The following is a 22,373-nucleotide window of genomic DNA, read 5'->3' as shown; positions in this document are numbered from 1 at the left end:
TTTGAAATTAATATGGCTAGTCCTGCTTTCTTTTGATAAGTATTTATTAACATGATATACCTTTCTCCATCCCTTTACTTTTAATCTGTGTCTTATTTATTTATTTATTTATATTTATTTTATTAATATAATTTGTTTCAGGGATCTGTCTTTATATTTAAAGTGAGTTTCTTGTAGATGACATATACTTAGGCCTTGTGTTCTTATCCAGTCTGTTGGTTTAATTGGTAAATTAGACCTTTCACATTGAAAGTGACTATTGTAACTGGGTTAATGTCAGCATTATTGGTAATTGCTTTCTGTTCATCGCATTTGTTCCTTGTTGCTTTATTTTTTTAAATCTCTTTTCTTCCTTCTCTGGTTTTAATTGAACATTTTTTATGATTGCATTTTCTCTCCTGTTTTAAGATACCAATTATACTTCTTTTTAAAATTTTATTGGTAGTTGCCTTAGAGTTTGCAATAGACATTTTTAATGAATACAAGTCCCTTTTCAAATAACACTTTACCATTTTACAGTAGTGCAGCAGGTGCTTTATAACAGATTATAATCAATTTTTCCCTCCCTTCTCATGTACTATTACTCTCATTTCACTTATCCATAAACTACAGTTGCCTAATTCATTGTTACTGTTATTATTTTCAACAGTTAAGATCAATTCAGAATAAGAATGAAAGATCTTATTTTATCTTCATTTATTCCTTGTCTTTTTCTTTATGTAGATCTGAGTTTCTGCCTATACTTTTTCCTTCTCTCAAGAACTTTTAATATTTCTTTTGCCTGAGAAGTCTTTATTTGTCTTTAACTTTTGGAGGATAATTTTGCTGGATACTGAATTCTAGAATAGTTTTTCTTTCAACACTCAGGTATTTCACTCCATTGTCATCTTGCTTACATGGTTTCTGGGAGGAAATCTGATGTAATTCTTAACTCTCTTCCTTAAAGGTAAGTTTTTGTTTTGTTTTGTCCTTTATTTCAAGATTTTCTTTTTGACTTTCTGAAATTTGAATATAAGCCTAGGTGTTTATGTTTTGGAATTTATCCTATTTAGTGTTCTCTGAGCTTTCTGAAATTTTGGTTTCATGCCTGTTGCTAATTTTGGAAAAATTCCCAGCCATTATTACTTAAAATACCCAAGTTTCTTTCTTCTTCTTATGGTATGCCCATTATGTGTATGTTATACCTTTCATAATTGTCCTGCAGTTCTTGTATGTTCTGCTCTCATTTTTTCCATTCCTTTTTTTTCTCTTGGCATTTCAGTTTGTGAGGTTTTTATTAACATATCTTCAGGTTCACTGATTGCTTCTCCAGTTGTGTTTAGCCTAATGATGAAATCATCAAAAGCGTTTTTGTGGTAGTGTTTTTACCTTCTAGGATTTAAAAAAACTATTTTTCATAGCTTAGTATATTAATAACAGTTATCTTAAATTCTAGTTTGATGATTCCAGAATCTCTGTCTTATCTGAATTTGGTTATGATGCTTGATTTGTTTCTTCAGAATGTACTTTTCTTACTTTTTAGTAGTCAATGTAATCTTTTGTTGAAAATTTTATGTGATTTATTGGGTAATAGGAACTTAGGTAAATAGATCTTTAGTGTGAAGTTTTAGAATCTGGCTAGGAGTCAAGTTGTGTTTAATGTTTGCTTGGTGTGTATAGTGTTTGATGGTGTCAGAGGCTTCATTTTTCTCAGGTTTCCTTGTTTTTGTTTTCACTATTATTTGTGGTTTCCTAGAAACTCCTAAAATAGAGTCTGCGTCTTGTACCTCTCTAAGTTGTAATCTGTTATTATACTATTATACTAGAACTTTGCTGATGTGATAAGGTACCGGGGAAAGGAAGTGTTCTATAATTTTATGATTAAATCTCAGTTGTTACAGTGGAGTAGAGTTCCTTTCCTGTGAACTACAGAAGAACTTAGTCTTCCCTCCTTCCCCCTCTTTAGTCATGAAGGCTAACTGGAACTGGAGTTGTCTAAATGCCCTTTTTCTAATTCCAAAAAGGTTCTGATAAAGTAGTTGCCTTGAAGGCAGGTGTTTGTTAAAGAGGACACATTGTGATTCAGTTAACCTAAGCATCCAACTCTTTGATTTCAGCTCAGGTGGTGGTCTCAGGGTTGTGAGATTGAGCCCTGCATGGGGCTGGGCGTGGAGCCTGCTTGGGATTCTCTCTGTCCCTCAGCTCTTCCCTCTCCACTCCCACCTCTGTCTGTCTGTCTCTCTCTCTCAAAAATAAATAAAAGGAGGACACATTGCTCTGACCATATCTGAGAATGGTTACTTTTCCTCTTCCCATGCCCAAAACTGGAAGAAATCTTCCTCCTGGATGATAATCTGGCAGAGCTACTGAAGGTAAAACTCATGAATATATGTGGAGGCTTAAGACTGGGCCTTCAGGCGTGTTAAAGCTTGAAGCTAGTTTATACTCTGCCTTTGGGAATTCGTTATTTTTTCTGAAGTATTCTTACCAGTTACTTTTCTTCAGAGGCTCCTGCTCATGGTAAGCTCTGTAGCTTTATTTGTTCAACTTTTTTTTTCTTGTTGTGGGGAAGGAATGACAGATTCCAAGCTCTTTACATATTGGAGCTGAAAACAAAAGACCTCTTGTTTATGCTGTAATGAGAGTTTTATTGAGACATAATTCAGAATCATAAAAATGTATCCTTAAAAGCATACAATTAGGTAGTTTTTAGTATGTTCACAGAATTGTGCAATCCTTACCACTATTTAATTTTAGAATTGATATACCACCTGAAAAAGAAATCTACCCATTAGCAGTCACTTCTCCCAATCCTAGGCAATCACTTACCTGTTTTGTTTCTATGGATTTGCCTACACTGGGCATTTTATATAAGTGGAATCATACAACATGTGTCCTTTGTTTTGTTTCCAGCTTATTTATCCTCCCCCCCCCTCAAAGATCCATCCATTTATTTTAGAGAGAGAGAGAGGAGGTAGGGAAGAGCAGAGGGGGAGAGGGAGAGAAGCAGACTCTCCTGAGAACAACCCCACAACCCTGAGATCAGAGATCAGGACCAGACCCGAGCCAAAACCAAGAGCTGGACACTCAACTTACTGAGCCACCCAGGCACTCCCTGGCTTATTTATCGTAACAATGTTTTCAGAATTCATTCCTGCTGTAGCATATGTCAGTATTCATTCCTTTTTGTTCCCAAATAATATTCCATTGTAAGTATATGTCACATTTTGTTTATCCATTCATCAGTAGGTAGAAATATGTTTTTGGCTATTATGAATGATGCTCTTACGAACATTTGTGCAGCGTTTTTGTGTGGATATGTTTTCATTTCTCCTGGGTAGATGCCAGGAGTTGAATTGGTGGGTCATAAACTATGATTACCATTTCAGTGTGGTGCCATTACCATTTTCCAAAGTGACTGCACTGTTTTTCACTGTCACCAACTGTGAAAATTCTAAATGCTCATTCTTGACAATACATGTATTCTTGATTCTAGTCCTCTTAGGGTGTGTGAAGTGAAATCTCATAGTGGTTTTGATTTGCATTTCCCTAATGACTAATGATATTGAGCATCTTTTCATGTACTTACTGGCTATTTTCTTTGGAGAAATGTCTATTCAGGTCCTTTGCACATATTTTAATTGGATTTTCTTTTTATTGCTAAATTGTAAGAGTTGTTTATGTATTCTGGATAGAAATCCCCTAACAGCTATATGATTTGCATATATTTTCTCCTGTTTCAAATTCCTTGACAGTATTCTTCAACACACAAAAGTTTTATAATTTTATGAAGTCTAGTTTATCTTTTTGTTGTTGTTACTTGTGTTTTTGGTGTAATATCTGAGAAACTGTTGCCTAATCCAAGGTTATGAAGATTTACTCTGGTGTTTTTGTCTAAGAGTTTATACTTTTTAGCTTTTCCTCTTAGTTTTCTAGTCCATTTTAAGTTAATTTTTATATATGGTGTTGAGGTATTGCTTCACTTTCATTCTTTTGCATAGATACATCTAGTCCCAGCGTCAGTTGTTGAAGAGACTATCTTTCTTCCATTAGATTGTCTTGTTTCTCCTGTCCAGATCAATTGACCATAAACTTAAGGGTCAACTTCTAAATTCTTAATTCTGTTGCATTAATATATATGTCTGTTTTTAAGCCAGTAATAATACATTCTCTTAATTATTTTAACTTTATAGTGAGTTTTAACATTGTGAAGTGTGAGTACACCAAGTTTTTTCTTTTGCAAGATTGTTTTGGCTCTCCTGGGCCCCCTGCATTTCCATATGAATTTCAGGATCAGTTTGTTAATTTCTGCAGGAAAGCAAGTTAGAATTTTGATAGGGATTGTCTTGTATCTCTAGATTAATTAGGACAGCATTAACAGTATTCTTCCAGTCCATGAACATGGTTATCTTTACATTTATTTAGGTGTTCATTAATTTCTTTCAACAATGTTTTGTAGTTTTTAGCATTCAAGTCTTGCACTTTTTTTGTTAACTTTATTTCTAAGTATTTTATTCTTCTTGATTCTGTTGTAAATGGAATTGTTAAATTCATTTTCATATTGTTGCTAAAGAATAGAAATAAAACTGATTTAAGATTTTATTTATTTAGAGAGCACGCACGTGAGCATGGGGGAGGGGCAGAGGGAGAGGGAGAGAGAGAATCCCAAGCAGAGTCCTTGCTGAGCATGGGGCCAGTGTGGGGCTTGATCCCACCGCCCTGAGGCTGTGACCCGAGCCGAAATCAAGAGTCAGACGCCCAACCAGCTGAGCCACCTAGGTGCCCCAAAACTGATTTTTGCATATTGAACTTGGTATCCTGCAATCTTGCTGAACTTGTGTATTAGTTTTTTGGTAAGGATCCTTTAGGATTTTTTATATACAAAATTGTGTTGTATGTGAATAGAGGATGTTTACTCCTATCTTTACAATATGGATGCCTTTGCTTTTTCTTGCCTTATTGCTCAAGCTAGAACCTCTAGTCCTGTGTTGAATAAAAATGGTAAAAGAGGATATCCTTTTCTTGTTTAGGGGGAAAGCATTTAGTCTTTTACCAATAAGTATGATGTTAGCTATGGATTTTTGTAATAGATGCTTTTTACCAGGTGAGGAGGTTCCCTTTTATTCCTAATTTGTTGAGTGTTGTTATAAAGAAGGGATGATGGATTTTGTCTTGAATCTTTTTCTGTGTCAGTGATCCTGTTGCTTTTATTCTTTATTCTCTCAGTATGGTGTATTACATTGATCATGTTTCTAAACCAACCTGTATTTCTAGGATAAATTCCCCTTGGTCATGATGTATAATCCTTTTTGTGTGTTGCCAGATTTGGTTTGCTAGTTGAAGATATGAGCACATATATTCATAAAGATAGTTTTATTGTTTTCTTGTGGTGTCTTTGATTTTGACAGTAGGGTAACACTGGCTATGTAGGATTAGTTAGAAAGTGTTCCTAATTTGTGGGGAGGAGTCTGAGGATTGGTGATGATTTTTCTTTATGTTTGGTAGAATTCACCAATGAAGCCGTCTGAGCACAGCTTTTCTTTGTGGGAAGTTTTAAGATTGCTATTCAGTTTTGGTAGTTATGACTTTTAGGAGTTTGTCCATTTTAAGTAGGTTATGTAATATGTTGCTTTATAGTTGTTCATAGTGTTTTCTTATAATTATTTTTATTTTCTTAAAATCTCTTTTTTACTTTGGTAGTAATTACCATTCTTTTGTTCCCAATTTGATTAATTTGAGTCTTTTTTCCTCTTAGTAGAACCAACTTTCGGATTCATTGATTCTTTTGTTTTTCTGGTCTCTATTTCATTCATTTCTGCTCTAATCTTATTATTTCTTTCCCATTGCCTGCTTTGGGGTTACTAGGGTTTTTTGGGGTTTTTTTTTTGTTTTTTGTTTTTTTAAATTTTATTGTCTAGTTTCTCACCGTAGAAAGTTGGATTATTAGAGATATTTCTTTTTTTCTTTTTTTTTTTTAAGATTTCATTTTTAAATAGTCTCTACACCCAGCATGGGGCTTGAACTCAACAACCCGAGATCAAGAGTCGCACACTCTACTGACTGAGCCAGCCAGGTGCCCTGAGATATTTCTTTTTTTAAATATAGGCAATTGCAGCTATAAATTTCCTTCTAAATACTACTTTAGACTCATCCTGTAAGTTTTGATGTGTTATGTTTTCATTCTCATTCATTTTTAAGTATTTTCTAATTTCCCTTGTGATTTCTTTGTAATTTTTAGTGTGTTGTTTAGTTTCCACATATTTGTGTACATTGAAATTTTTCTTGTTTGTAATTTCTGATTTAATTCCCTTGTGGTTGGATAATATACTGCTTATAATTTCAGTTATTTTAAATGTATTGAGGCTTGTTTTATGGCCTAATAGATACTGGAGATTCTTCTGTGTGCTCTTGAGAAGAATGTCTCCACCATGGTTAGCGGAGAGTTCTACAGATGTCTGTTAGTTCTGTTTGGTTTACAGTTGTGTTCAATTTTGCGTTTCCTTGTTGAACTTCTGTCTAGTTGTTCCATCCATCATTCAAAGTGAGTTATTGAAGTTGTCAGCTATTGTGAATTGTGTATTTTAATTCTTTGAGGTTTAGCTTTAAATAGGACTCTGTTGTTTGGTTTGTATTTGTATGTAATTTTTATGTCTTCTTGATGTATTGACTCTTTTATCATGATACATATGTTCTTTTGTTTTTAGTAACAACTTTTGTCTTAAAGTCTGTTTTGTCTGGAATTAGTATAGCCTCTCATTTGATTACTATTTAGTATGTTTTTTTCCTTCCTTTTACTTTCATCCTGTTTGTATGTTCAAATCTAAAGTGTCCCCTTTAGAGTACATATCACTGGATCTTTTTCCAAAAAGGAAAAGACTATCCAGTGGATCTCTGCCTTTTGATTGGATGATTTTATCCATTTGCATTTATTCTCATTATTGATAACATAGTCCTTAAGTCTGCCATTTTGATACTTGTTACATGTCTTACATCTCTTTTTCTGCTCTTCCCTTGTTGCTTTCTTTTGTATGAATTAAATGTTTTCTAGTATACCTTTTAATTTCATTGTGGTTTCTTTTCTGTAGTTCTTGAGTTCCTTTTTTTTTTTTTTTAAATAAAGATTTATTTATTTATTTGAGAGAGAGGGAGTGAACAGGGAGAGGGGCAGGGGAGAGAGAATCCCAAGCAGACTCCCTGCTGAGTGCAGAGCCCAGTGCAGGGCTGGATCCTAGAACCCTGAAATCATGACCTGAGCCACAACCAAGAGTCAGACACTTAACTGACTGAGCCACCCAGGTGCCCCTTGAATTATTTTCTTAGTGGTTGCTCTGGAGGATTACTCAGATAATATCTTAATTTGGAGTGGTACAACTTAATTCCAATAGTATGTTAAATTTTGCTCCATAATATATCTATTTTCTTCCTTCTCCTTTTTGCTATTATTATCATAAAATTATGTATGTATACAATTTAAACCCAAAATGTTATAATCACTGCTTTGTTTTTTAGATAGAAGAGAATTAGAAACAAGTCATTTGTACTGTCTTTTATGTTTATCTATGTAGTTATCTTTATTGATGTCCTTGCTTTGTGTGGATTTGAGTTATTATCTAGTTTCCTTTCTTTTCTGCCGTATTATTTCTTAATATGCAGGTTTGTTAGTGACAAATTTTCAGTTTTTGTTTAGTTGGGAATATCTTTGTTTCTCCATTTTTGAAGTATAGTTTTGCTCCGTATAGAATTCTTGCTTTACAGGCTTTTCTTTCAGCATCACAGTAGATCATCCCACTGCCTTCTGGCTTCCATGGTTTCTGATGAGAAGTCTGTTGTGTATCTAGTAGAGTAAAATAGCATTAACTATATAAAGCAATAACGGTGACATTCTTGTGAAGTGTGCAACATATAAAGAAATAAAACATGGGACACCTGGGTGGCTCAGTCGGTTAAGTGTCTGCCTTTGGCTCAGGTCATGGTCCCGGGGTCCTGGGATCGAGTCCCACATCAGGATCCTTGCTCAGCGGGGAGCCTGCTTCTCCCTCTGCCTGCAGCTCCCCCTGCTTGTACTCTCTCTCTCTCTCTCTGTCTGACAAATAAAATCTTAAGAAATAAAACATGACAACGGTAGCAAAAATGTGGGAAGAGGTCAACAGGCCTTAAGAAGTTTTGTGTTTTACATTGTCATCATGTGATAAATATACTAATTCAGTCAAGGATATGTCAAAGATGTAGTTTTTAACACTTAAGGTGTTCATTAATACAATAACCAAAATGTATAGCAAAAAGTTAACAAAGGTTAAATATAGAAAAATACAAAGAACATAGGAGAGGATGAATGGAGAGAACAGATGGGAAACTAATAAGCTTAGTAGACTTAAACCTATCTGTAGTAGGAATTAAACTAAACTAGTCTTCTTAGTCTCTGTTATTTGATATTTGGTACAACCATAATTTTAAAAATGCTAATAAATGTAAAATTCATAAATATCTGTATTGATATATTGATCTGAAAATTTTTTATGTCTTGTTTCCTTTGCTAAACACATAGTACCACAATAATACATTTTTGCTCATGTGCTTTAAAAATCTTGCCACTCCCTCACTGCTGTTGAATTTGAGCTTGTTTTTATATATCCTGCACACCTCAAACATGTACCAACTGTGTTGGTTCCCTGTGTTGCAAGCCACACCCGTCCACATCTGCTGGGACAGATTTGCCCGTCAAGTAACTTTCCTTCCAGCACTTCACAATAACCCACAGGCTACAGTGCTGTGTCACCTGCTTCCCCAAGTAAACTTTAGGTCTTTTTCAGTGTAAAGTGCCATATTTATTGTAGTGTTTATGTGTTTTAAACAATTTAGCATATGTAAAATGGTTCTTACTGAATTTGGGGGTTTTTTAAATTGGGTTCTTCTCTTTTTTAATGTGTTACTGATGGAGTTTGGGAATGCTGTGCTCTTAACCCCATTTTTCCCCATAAGCCCTGTGGTTTTTACTGCCTGGTTTTGTATAGTGCAGTGAATTTAAGGACCTTAAATGTGATAATATAACATGAGTCCCGCTTTGGTTTGATAGAGATTTCATTTCACTCTCTTCTGGGCTTCATATATTCTTAGGAGAAATGCACAAGTGAGTATTCAGCTCAGTGTTCCTATGACAGTAAAATGTCTTTTTTTTTCCTGGCTGCTTTCAGTGTTTTTTAGTTTTCAGCAGTTCGACTGATTTGTGCCTAGGTGCGCTTTTCTTTGTATTTTTTTTTTTTTTAATTATTTTTTTTATTTTTTTTTATTTTGAGAGAGAGAATGAGAGAGAGCATGAGAGGGAGGAAGGTCAGAGGGAGAAGCAGACTCCCCGCCGAGCAGGGAGCCCGATGCGGGACTCGATCCCGGGACTCCAGGATCATGACCTGAGCCAAAGGCAGTCGCTTAACCAACTGAGCCACCCAGGCGCCCCGCGCTTTTCTTTGTATTTAACCTGCTGAGGTTTGCCATGCTTTTTGAATTTATAAATGTTTTTCTTTTCCCAAATCTGGGAAATTGTTCTCAAAATTTTTAACCCATTCTCTTTTTTTCCTTGTGGGACTCTGGTTACATGTATGTTAGACCTTTTGTTGCTGCCTCAGGGGGCTCTCTTTTTTTCCCTTAATATTTTTTCTCTCTGTTCTTCAGATTGCTCTGTCTTCATCTTTACTTACTTGTTTTGCTTTTTCCAGTGTGCCATTAAGTACATAAGTAGATGATTATTTCAGATATTTTTCAGCTCCAGAATTTTGGGTTTTTTTATTCTTTTTCTTTGTTGAAATCGCTATCATTTCATTCAGTGCAAGCACATTTCCCTTTACATCCTTGAGCATTGTAACAACAGCTGCTTCAAAATTCTTTATATTTTAATTTCAAACACTTCATCATCTCAGAGTCATTCTCTTTTGTTTCTTTTCTCTTGAATGTGGGTGATGTTTTCCTATGTCTTTATATGTAAAGTACCATTAATTGTATTCTAGCATGTTAAGTATGGGTTATAGATTTTAAAAGCAGTAGTATTTTTAAAAAATTTAGTTCTTTTTAGTTACATATTTCATCCTTTTTTGTGCTGATTATTGTTTCTTTGAGCCATGTATTTCTTGTGTTTTTTTTTTTCACTTGTCTTTCTACTGAAGCAGATCCTCAAATAGTTCTTTTGTGAGGTTCTGTGGATAGTAAGCTGTTACCTTTTTAGTGTCTTAAAATACCTTATTTTGCCCTCATTTTCAGTGATACTTTATCTGAGCATTCAGTTCTAGGCTGGCAGTTCTTTACCCTTAGTACTTTGTGCCATTGTTTATTGTCATTAATGGGTTTTTTTTTTTGAGATAATCTGCCTTTTCTCTTCAGAAGCTTTTAGGATTATGTGTTGATATTCTACAGTGGGCCCACGTGAGAGTTTATTTTTATCTTCTTCAGTATGGTATGCATTTTCAATTCAACAATATATTTTTCAGTTGTGGAAAATTAGCTAAATATCTCAATAAATACTGATGTTCAGCTTTAACTTTCAGTGCTAATGGTTCCTTTTTTCTTTTACATATCCTAAATACTTTTTAAAATGTCCTCTTTGTCTTACTGTCCACTTGTTCATGTCATCTAGAAGGCATTCATGTTGCAGTTGTATATTTCCCTGGCCTTCTGTGTATTTGGTGTATTTTAGAATTTTGCTTCTGTAGTCTCATTTTGATTGGGAAATTTAAAGGATTTCTTCATTTTGTTCATCTTTTTCTATACTTATTTCTCTTTATTACGGTTTGTACTTTCTAACACCTGGGCCCACAAACTAAAAGCAGGTGTACGTTAGAGTTTTCAGGTTCTTTTTCAAGGTGAATTAGCAGCCTTGCCAATTCAGTCACTGATCTGTTCGACTGCTTTGTTCCGTATTAGTCAAGAGACTTCTACATCTCTTAAGTAGACTGCAGTGTCCAACAAGCTTTAGCCAAGGCAACAGGTGGTATAAGCATTTCCTTATCTTCTTTCAGGAGCCTATCTGAAAGCCAGTTTTTGGCTTTAAGCAGCAAGCATGGCCCCTGTTCCTCTTGTGGAGCGTGTTTAGTCCTTGTGTCCTCAGAAGGGCAACCTCGTAGCCATTCACGAGTGCTCAGAGACGCAGAGCTTTACAAGTCCCTAGCTGTATCCCTGCTCACAGCTTTGTATTTCTTCTCCTCCAAGACTTGAATCTTGTACCTTCTTAAGTCTGTCCCCCCCCAGTACTTAAGTTTGGAACAGAGGGGCTGAACTAAAATACACACTTAATAAATCTTTTTGACTAGGTATCTAAATGTTGTTTCTTGATGTTTTGTCACTCTTGTCTTACTTGATACCTGCTACTGATAGAAATACTGCTTTTGTGAGTTCAGATCACTTGGAGTTTTACTATCTAGTAGGGCAAACATGAAGTTACTTTTCTTTTTGAAAATATTTTTCTTGATTAAAACTCTGTATTTTTACATCTGAACTTTAAAATCATTTTCTAGTTTTGAAAATTTATTGGGAATCCTAAGTCTTATTACATGTATATATTAATTTTGGAAAGATAGTCTTTTTTGTATTGTCAAGTTATGCCAGATACATAGTATATCCATTTATTTACATCTTTTTATATATTGTTTTTATGCCTTACTTGAGATTCCTGTTTTATGATTTCTATAGTTTTGTGACTGGTATATTTACACTACTTTTTGTCCTCTACTTAGTATTACTAGAAGAGACATTTAAATTTCTTTTTTTTTTAATCCAGTCACTTTGCCAAAAAACTTAATTACACTTGACCTCTGAAAAATACAGGTTTGATCTGCATGGGTACAATATGCACATTTTTTCCAGTAAATACAGTACAGTGCTATAGATGTATTTTTCTTATGATTTTCTTAACATTTTCTTTTTTCTTCCTTATGACCTTATTCTAAGAGTATGGCATATAATATACATAATCTGCAAAATTCGTGTCAGTTCACTGTTCATGTTATCCATAAGGCAGTCAAGAGCAGACTATTAGTAGTTTGGGTTTGTTTTTTGTTTTTTTTTTAAATTTTATCCATCTGAGAGACAGGGAGAACACAAGTGGGGGGAAGGGGCAGAGGGAGAGAGAAAGCAGACTCCCTGCTGAGCAAGGAGCCTGATGCCAATGCTGGGCTCAATCCCAGGGCCCAGAGATCATGACCTGCACTGAAGGCAGATGCTTAACTGACTGAGCCACCCATGCGCTCCAGTAGTTACGTTTTGGAGGAATCAAGTTATACGTGGATATTTGACCACATGGGAGTCAGCACCCCAGCACCCCCCTGCATTGTTATAGGGTCAACTGTAATTCTAAAAGCTTTTAGTAGTTTCTGTAGTTTTCTATGTATATAATCATGGCAACTATAAATAAAGATTATTTTGTATCTTTTAATATTATACTAGTTATTTGTTTTAATTATATTATTAAATCATTAAATTATTAAATTCATTATATTAAATAAATTATTAAATATTATTAAATCATATTATAAATTAAAATAATGTTTAACAGTTATAGACAATTCCATGTCCTCATTTTAATGGAAATGGCTTCAGTGTTTACTGTTGAATATCTTGCAGTATTAGATTTGGAAAAAAGTGTGTCATATTTTAGTTTCCTTTTATTTTGCTTGAGTTTTTATTAAAGTGGTAGCTGAGGGGCACCCGGGTGGCTCAGTCAGTTAAGCGGCTGCCTTCAGCTCAGGTCATGATCCTGGGGTCCTGGGATCAAGGCCCATGTCAGGCTCCCTGTTCAGTGGGGAGTCTGCTTCTCCCTCTGCCCCTGCTCCTCCTCCTGCTCATGCTCACTGCTCACACTCTGGGTGTGTGTGTGTCTCTCTCAAATAAAATCTTTAAAAAATAAATAAAAATGGTAGCTGAAATTTATCAAGTGCCATTTTAACTCTGGATGCAATCATAGTCAGTTAGCCTTTCACAAACTGGATTCACTTTATTCTTTTATTTAGTTGGTGGCTTTTCTTTTTCTTTTCTTTTTGCATCAGTACTTAGAAGTGTATTGCTTTATACTCTTCCCACTTTTCAGCTATCTTTATTAGGTTTTATTAATATTTTATATGCTTTTAAAAATGAATCACATACCTTAATAATTACTTTTTCCTTTTATATTTCTTTTTTTGGAGATAATTTTGTTCTTTGAGTTTGATAAATTAAAAACTAAGAGTCCCATGTTTAATTTGATTTTGTCATTTTGCCAAACTCTGAGAAAACCAGTACATGGATACCATACAGTACATACTTTTAAGTGTAATTTTATTAAATATTTCAGATGTTTTTATATGAATTTGACATTTTTTCCAAATATATATCCATGTCCCTTTTTTTGTGGTCTAGATTATTACTGTGTCTTTTTGGAAATAAAATAGTTTCCTAATTATTGTTTCTTTTTTCTTCCACAAGAAGAAGTCTTTTTTTTTATTAGGTGTCTTTTTTATTAGAAGTCTTTTTTTTTTTTTTTTTTAATTTATTTGACAGAGAGAAAGCACAGGCAGGGGAAGTGGGAGTGGGAGAGGGAGAAACAGACTCCCCGCTGAGCAGGGAGCCTGATGCAGGGCTTGATCCCAGGACCATGAGATCATGACCTGAGCCGAAGGCAGTGGCTTAACCAACTGAGCCACGCAGGTGCCCCTTTATTAGAAGTTTTAATCCTAAATACTAAAGTGTAGATAAGTTGTTAGTAGAGTGCATAATTATTACTAGTACTTTGGGTGTATTTATGAATGAGAACTATAGGAATTTACTGTGAATTTGGGTTTCATTGTTGCTTAATATTGCCTTTTTTGCTGTTTAATGAATTGTAAAACTTTTGTAGCTGTCTTGTGAGTTTCAGCTTGGGTTGGGTTTTGATATGTTTCAGAGTATTTGGTAATTTTTACATACATGGTTATAATAACCTGCTTTTCTTCTTCTCCCCCCCCCCTCTTTTTTTAACAGTTACATGGGAATTGGTCTTTCTGCTCAAGGTGTGAACATGAATAGACTACCAGGTACTTGTAATTGAATTATAGTACTGTCTTATGACTACATCTTTCTGGCTAAAAATTTGAAGTAATAATTTGAAATCATTAAATACATTGATTTTTCTGTGGTTTTAATCCCTTATGTTACAAGTTCAAAGTGGAAGCCAAGTGGTTTTTAAAAATTTAAATTTTGTGCTATTTAGCAAAACTTAACATCTACCATGCATTTTTTTTGTTTTATGTCTTTGCTTATTTTGGTATTTTAACTTCCATCACATAGTCATTATCAACTATTTTAAATATTTTAATGTGATTGATTCTCTTTGCTACCCAGCACATTCCTGGCTTTTAACCTGTTTTCATTTGTTTAATATTCTGGGAATGTAGGCTGACAGTAAAAGTAAACCAAGGAAGGTGTCAGTTGAGATGGCAGAACTGTTTCCCAAAACCATTAATCAGATGAAAGTGATTCTTGGATTATATTTTCTGGTACTCTTTTTACTAATGGTAAAAATTAATTTTGGGGGAAACTTTTTGAAAATAGAAAAATCTTCTGTTTTATATTAAACTGTGTGTGTGTGTGTGTGTGTTTAAATCAAAGCAAAATTCCTTTGGTCTGTTAGCAAAGGAAATATGCATGGAAAATGTGTCTTGCTGGGTTTTTTTGTTTGTTTGTTTGTTTTTAACAGTAGGAGTCTTCTTTAATACATGTTTTAGTCTTCTGTGTGGCAGATTTATTTTCCTTAATGTTGTAAACAGTATTTTAATATAGAAATCATGTGTAATTGTTGGAAATTTAAATGTACATTTGGGAATTTTATCTTTGTGCTGTCATCTATTGTACTACTCTTGCTTATCTTGTCATAATCTTAGTGAATAGCTCTAGTACAGAGGAACCTTACTTTTCATTGTAAATATACTGGAACTTTCTCTTTAGGCTGGGATAAACATTCATATGGTTATCATGGGGATGATGGACATTCATTTTGTTCTTCTGGAACGGGACAACCTTATGGACCAACTTTTACGACTGGTGATGTCATTGGCTGTTGTGTTAACCTTATCAACAATACCTGCTTCTACACCAAGAATGGACATAGTTTAGGTACTAAGATACTGTATTGCATGTAAAATAATCAAATATTGTGATTATTGTACTTACAGCATGGTAGTCACATTCATTATGTAGTCCTCGATTATAAATACATGCCTCTGGACATTATGTCTTTGTTTTTTCCAGGTGGAAGTTGAAGAAATGGTGAAAATTTGTGTTCTGTGAAAGTCATGTTGTATCACATGTATGGGAATAACTGTGAAAATAATCCCCGTGCTCACCTATTTATTCTAGTAGTAGAAATACTAAGTGTTTTCTGCTTTGAGTAAAACACTAAACACTTCATAGTATGACTGAATTCTCTAGGTAACAGGTACTAAGAGAAAAAGGCTGTCAGTTTTTAGTGTAGTATGGGGTAATAAAGAAGGAAAGGCTTGATACTATCAACCAGACGAAAGGCATTTGACCTACTCAAAGGGCAGGCCTGCTAACAGTGGTGCAGAATGGAGCAGAACTCAAACCATAACAGCAAAATTTTTAAGGATAAAAGACAGATGGTGATTAAAAAGGAAATTAATGAAAACATAAAGAAACGTAGCCATTGTAAGACTAGTAGAAAATTGGGCTTTTTAGTTGCACATGTACCCATAGCCTTTCAAATTGAGAATTGTGTGTGGTGGTTACATTCCCTTTTCTTAGAAGTTTTTTTGTTTTTGTTTTTATACAGAAACTATAAAGGATAGTAAGACTGATGCTTTAAAAATAAAGTGGTGTCACATTATTTGAAAAGTCTTGATTCAAAGCAAATTAATTCTGATGAGGTAAAGCGAAAGGAAGCAGAAACTAGCCTCAGAAGGCAAAAATGTTGGTGTGCTCATAAATAGTATTTAAAAATTAGACTGCAAATAGTGTCCTTAGGCATATAATAGATGTTCTTTAATATAACACAAAAACTGTTGTCTTTCACTTCATAGTAGAAAATTCTAAATTTCTGGCTATATTGGTGATAGCTGTTCCTTTTTAGTGTCTCAGCATAGTCCTGATACAAAATTAGTGTCTTCACTTTTATATTCAGCTTAAGTCTTTTCCTTCTAATTATTAATACTGATTCTGAAGTACTGTCTTATCTGACATAAAGGTTGTCCCAAGTCCACAGTAGACCCTCATATTGTCATTGGTACAAGAATGTTGATTCAGGACACCAAGCAAGATGTATGTATTTGTGATTTGATTGCTGTGGTCAACCAGTTTCCAGAGGATGCAGCTTTTTTAGTTTATTTCTTGTTATTATTCTGGCTGACTTATCAAAGCATTTAACCCAGGATGGTCTTAGTTGCCTTAGTTGCTTAAGATATTTGATCTTAAATTAAACCGCAGAAATCTGTTTTTAGGTATGACTTTTGATTCGAAAATGCAAAAGGAGGTGTATTTTTAAAACCAAAATTAGTCTTTTTACAGCTTTTTAAAACTTTATTGCAGACAAGAAATTTTGTTTTGGGAGATGGAAAGATCATAGGTGATGTGATTTTATTTGTTTCTTACTAGATTTTCACAAACATTTATATTGAGATTTTCTCTTTAATAAGAAAACTATTTTTAAAATGTGAGATACTTAAGAAAAGGGTACTTAATGATAAAATCACGTTCTAATTTTAAATTTTTGAGACATTTGTCAATATTCATTTATAAATTTAATGTTTATTAAGCACATAGGCAATATAAGAGCCGTTAATATGGGTTCTTTAGTTCTCTGGGTTTGTCTCCTGGCTTAGGCCATATGACCTTATGAATATTTCTGTGCCTCAATTTGTGAAATAGAATGACGGTAATACCTACGTTTCTTTGGTTGTTAAAGTAGACTGAAATGATGCATGCAAAGTTCTTAGGAGTTCACTTGGCACATAGTGAGTACTCATTACATGTTTCTTAACATTGTTTGCCAGAGTCTGGGCTAGATGCTGGGGATGCAGTGGTAAAAAGTTACTCTTCTAGAACAGAGGTCAGCAGGCCACGGCCCCTGATCCAGACTGGTCTCCTGTCTGTGCTTTAAGTCAAGTTTCAGGGGAACAAAGCCACCCCCATTCATTTGTGTAATGTGTATAGCACTTTCCTGTCCAGTGGCAGGACTGAGTGCTTGTGATGGAGACCATAGAGCCTGGAGAGCAGAAAAGATCTACTGTCTGGGTCTTCACAGAAGTGTTGCTTCCCTCTGGTCCAAATTCTAGCATCTAGAAGATAAAAATATTATATACTGTTGTTTTATACTTCCCAAAGTGGATCATTTCTACCCAAAAGCTGATACATCTTTAGTTTCTGTTTCATGAAGGTTTTCAAAATATATATTTACTGATCATAGAAATAGAAAGGTTCTTATTTGAGAAAATAGTTAAAGGAGAAACAGTTCAGTATCTAGGTTAAATTAATTGGAAGTTTTTTGACTTTGTTTTATTGAACATCATCAATTGGAGATCACTTTTTGAAAAGCCTCTTGGACAAATCAGAAAATTAGAAATATAAAAAAAATTGTCTCCCGTGTAAATTTTAAATCTAACTTATTAAAGTGGCATCTTTTTGTGGGCTGAATGTGTACAGGTGTGGTGGCTATATTTGGCAGTGTTCAAAAATGTTAATCTGTGGCATTGAGATAGGTTTTTCATTAGAGTTTTTGGTAAAGACTGAGAATTTCAGTAATTATTAACAAAAAGGAATTTTGGCTAAAACTAAAAATAGACAATCTTTCCTATAGTAGACATCTTTGAGGAAGATAATTTTTTAGGCTGCTAAATTAGATTAAGATACTAAGATACAATTGGTAATATTTTATTAAAATATTCTCCATTTTCTGTATCCTTTTTAGTTTTCTGAAAATTTTAGAATAAATTTTCATATTTGGCCTATAGTCACTTTGCGTTCTATTTATTAATAAAGCTAAAAGTAATCAATGTTTTATAGGGGGCTTAGGGGACCTCCAGCTTTGCTTTCCTTTTGACAAGCCAACATGAATTTACTAGTTTTTAAAAGTCATAAAACAGGACTTAACTACAAACCACTATTTTTATACATTTATTCAAAACCATATGGTAGAGAGGTATAGTCAGTTTGTCTTTTAATTTTATTACTTTAGTAGGTAGAGTCAGATAGTTGTGTTTTCTGATGATACAACACAATTACAGAGCCATTAAATCTCAAGTGGGAGGAGACCTTAAAAGATAATTTAATGGAAACGCCCTCAATTTTTAGATGGTGATCAACACGGGAGAGGTAGTGTTGGGGTGCTCGTGGGGTTCTTGTTTTGTTTTAATGTGTGTTTAGACTGGAAGAGTTGAGAGTAACTGACTCCTGTTTTTCTAGAGCTGTCTTTTTTAAACATATGAATGAGGGCCTACAGAAATATTTGGTTATTTATTATTTTATTTTCAGCGGAGTAATGTATTTAAATCTTTGAAGAAAGATTATCAAATCACTTTGGGGGAATGCCTGTAGACTCACTTCTCTGACTTGTATCTGGAACATGACTCTGGTGAAGTTACTGTCAGAGGACATTCATGAGAAATTCTCAACTGTATAAATCTTGATCCTTTGAATGAGGAGTTGAGTTTTTTCACAGAATAGTTAGAAGTTATTTAAGAATGTACTTTCATGAGAAAAATTTTTTTTAAGAAACAAAAGTACTGTATTTTACATTATTCACTTTTTTCCCCCTTGGTAACAAAAAAATCTCTTCTTTCCCTTCCCCCCCAAATTACTTAAAAGCTAAATCTAGGTGAGGAAGATCAAATGATAAGACTGGGTAAAGGAGCTTGGGTGTGGGTCACAAATCAGATGTGACTATTTTGCAACCAGTTTTCTTATATGGTTCTTGACATAGCTTAGAAGATCTATCTGGAACCGAAGTCCTGGAGGCAGTCGCAGTACTTCAGAAATAACACCGGTGTGTGACTAACAAGGAGGTTGATCTGGAAAGGAGATAGAACATTCACTCAGACCTCTGTTCGTGTTACTGAGAAAAATACTAGTCTCATTATTTTTTATATTGAGGTTTTAATTTTTTTCCTTTCCTTCCTTTGCCATTCCTTCCCTTGTTTTCAGTTATAAATTCAGCTTGTCACTATCGTCTGCCTTTGAAAAACCATGTCTAATGCCACTTTTTTTGTTTTGTTTTGTTCTGTTTGTTTTTTAGGTATTGCTTTCACCGACCTACCGGTAAGACATACTTTCTTTTAAAAACTGTTTTGTATTTTTAATTAAGCACGTTTGGAATTCCGTCTTACTGATACTTATCAAGCTTATATGCGATGCGTAGACTGGAGAGATCCTTTCTCTAGCCACCTTTGCGGTGCACCTTCAGAAATTAGGCTCCAGCGGCACTGGGTGCTCTGGCACAAGGGAACTGCATTGTAGCTAAAGACATAAATCAGAGTTGATGACACCTTGTGATGTCACTGTCACCGCATTCACTTGGAATATGTTTCTTTGGTATCGCTGAACTTTTCGGCAAGTGGCTGCACAGCGGTTGTGGCCATTTATTAACACAGCATGTATTGAGGGCCTGCTGTGTGGCAGGTTCTGTGCTTGGGATGCATCATGCATCAAAACAGGTGAAGGTCTCTGTCCTCTTGAAGTATTCAAGCTGGGGAATAGGAGTAAACAATACATTAAAGACAAATAAATAATAACATTTTAAAAGGTGGTAGGTACTTTTTAAAGAAAGAGAAAAAGAAAGTGGGAGTACCAAAGACAGAACATGGGCTACATGGGCTGTACGGTTCGCTCACCTTTGCCAAGGTTTGCAAGGGAGGACTTGAGCAGAGACTTAGGACGGAGCGAGGGAGTCCACGGAATGGGTTGGTAGAGCAAGAATGTCCCAGGCAGAGGAGCCCAACTAAGCAAGGGTCCCAGAGAGGGGACGAAGTCAGAGAGTGCTAGATGAGTCCGAGATCGAGGTGGGGGAGGGTCAGCGAGCTCATGGACCTGGAGGGCCATTGTAAGTACTTGGGCATTTACTTTGAGTGAAATGAGTCTCCGTTCTCATGGTGTAGCTTCAGTTTTAAAGGATCGCTGACTGCTGGTTGAAAAGTAGCCTGGGGCAGGGATTTACAGCAGAAGCAGGCAGACCGGTGAGGAGGCTATTGCTGAAATTCAGGCAGCTGGTGATAGTGACTCACATCGTTAGAGATTTGGGGACTGCTTTGCTTCTGTATACCTTGTTTACCAAGGCGAAGACTGCCCATTGTAACATGCATCACATCTAACACTAATGAGGCGGGTGGGGGGGGCGGGGCGGAGAACAACAAACTAGGATAGGATGCTTTGTTCTTTCTCAGAATTGTTATTTTGTATTCACTGAATGATCTCTTAGGGTATTTAAATATAGATTTTTAATCAATATCACTTGCACACCTGAAAATAATGAAATAAGGAATATAGATTGGTTAAGGTATTCCCCAAACTTCATGTTTAGAATCCAATCTTTTAAACCCCTTTTTTAGAGTTGATGTCTATGGTTTTCTACGTGATGCTGTCTTCTGTGCCATCAAGAACATAATTCTTAAGAGCTCTCCATTATGTCTGTGGCATTTTCTTCCAAGCTCCTGATTGCATTGTGCAGGCTCTGATGCTCTCAGTTTTTAACATTACCAGAAGGTACTACAAGAACCAGGACTCTGATATTTCTTTCTTAGTTGGTCCATACATGACTTGTTGACTAAAATGTCTTAGAGGTAGCAGTTATCCAGCTGTTTCGCCAGGAAAAAACAGTCAAGTTGCAGAGTGTTCAGAGAGCTTACTCTTCAGTAGTTTCACACCTGTGCAGACAGATGTAAGGGGCCACTGTTCGTCAGACACATGCCAGTTTCAGAGATGGTTTGAGAAAGGTGACGGGAGAATCAGAGGCGGAGAGTAATCATCCAGTCTATAGATTATTAATATTCCTGAAGAAAATTCTAGAAAAAATAAAACTGAAGAAATTGAAGTTATAATAGAGAATGGCTTTGCTAAGCCCAGGAAAATTCAGAGTCTGAAATCAACATGCTTACTAGGAAGCATTATTTAATAAGCGGTAATGGAACCAGTGTTTATCTTCTTGAAAAAGTGTGTAATCTTAGGATTTTGTCTTATATTTATGCCAGAGTAAGTTCCAGGTAGATTGAAGAGTTAAATTAAAAAATTAAATATAATGAGAGCCAAGAGAATTTATGATGGATTGGATGTGAAAACAGGAGAGAGGATAGGACTTTGAGATTCTTGGCCTGAGGAATGGAAAGAATGGCAATGTTACTTACTGATACGAGAAGTGTGTGTTTTGGGGGCGGGGGTGGGATCTGGAGATCATTTTTGGATAAGTTAAATGGAGTTCCCAAGTGTACAGTTGGCCATGTAAGAGAGTGATCTGGGCTGGAGACAAAAATTTGGGAATCCTTGGCATTTCCGTGTTTAAAGTCATGGGACCAGATGACATCCACAAGAGAGTGTGTGTAGGCAGAGAAGAGGGGCATGCATGTTGGGGAGAAGAGGAGGAACCGGCAAAGGGAGATTGAGAAGGAGCAATCCATGAGGTAGGAGGCAGACTTAGATAGAACTGGGTGTGTCCTCAAAGCCACGTGAAGAAAGCATCTCCAGAAGAAAGGCAAAATCAACTGTGGGAGATGTCCCTGTGATAGGACACGTAGGCTAAGGACTGAGAATTGACCAGCGGATTTAGCAGAGTAGAGGACGCTGGTGACTTTGACACAGAGTTTCAGTAGAGTGAGTGATGGAGAAGTCCTGATCCAGAAAGGGTTTAAGAGAGAATAGGAGGTGGGGCGCCTGGGTGGCTCAGTCGGTTAAGTGGCTGCCTTCTGCTCGGGTCATGATCCCAGGGTCCTGGGATCGAGCCCCACATTGGGCTCCCTGCTCGGCCACTCCCCCTGCTTGTGTTCCCTCTCTCGCTGTGTCTCTCTCTGTCAAATAAATAAAATCTTTAAAAAAAAAAAAAAGAGAATAGGAGGGAAATCGCAAAGGACAGACAACTTTGTGAAGGATTTCGACTGAAATAGGGCGGAAGCAAGTGGGATATGGTAGCTGGTGGCAGAAATGGAGGCGATGGAAGATATTTTTGATTTACCAGGATGTTTATTTGCTGAGGAGAATGATTCCAGTAGCGAGCAGACAAGTTAATGTAAAGGGAGGAGCAGTAAGGTAGTGCCTCACATCCGTGAGTGGACGAGTGGGGCTGTGGTCCCAAACCCAGTGGAGGGCAGCCTGCAGGCGGGGCTGCCGGGTGCGTGCAGGGTGGTGTGCTCAGATCTCTCAGAGGCTGTGGGCGACACTCCATTTCCTTTGCAGTTGGCTAAAAGGCTCAG

The 22,373-nt window shown here is 35.7% G+C and overlaps 1 protein-coding gene across 2 annotated transcripts in view; it reads left to right on the top strand.

The window, feature by feature from the left end:
• RANBP9 (RAN binding protein 9) overlaps positions 1 to 22,373 on the top strand; it is a 98,502-nt gene that overhangs the window by 44,684 nt on the left and 31,445 nt on the right. For both annotated transcript variants that reach the window (XM_021697136.1, XM_021697135.2), the window contains 3 exons: positions 13,954 to 14,006; positions 14,917 to 15,084; positions 19,214 to 19,236. In XM_021697136.1, coding sequence (XP_021552811.1) covers positions 13,958 to 14,006; positions 14,917 to 15,084; positions 19,214 to 19,236 — 240 coding nt within the window. In that variant the 5' untranslated portion in view covers positions 13,954 to 13,957. The remainder of the gene's footprint in view (positions 1 to 13,953; positions 14,007 to 14,916; positions 15,085 to 19,213; positions 19,237 to 22,373) is intronic.

The sequence above is a fragment of the Neomonachus schauinslandi genome, chromosome 8, assembly GCF_002201575.2.
Source record: "Neomonachus schauinslandi chromosome 8, ASM220157v2, whole genome shotgun sequence".
Classification (NCBI taxonomy): domain Eukaryota; kingdom Metazoa; phylum Chordata; class Mammalia; order Carnivora; family Phocidae; genus Neomonachus; species Neomonachus schauinslandi.
Note: the sequence above shows the minus strand (reverse complement) of the source record. Positions and strands in the feature narration are given on the sequence as shown.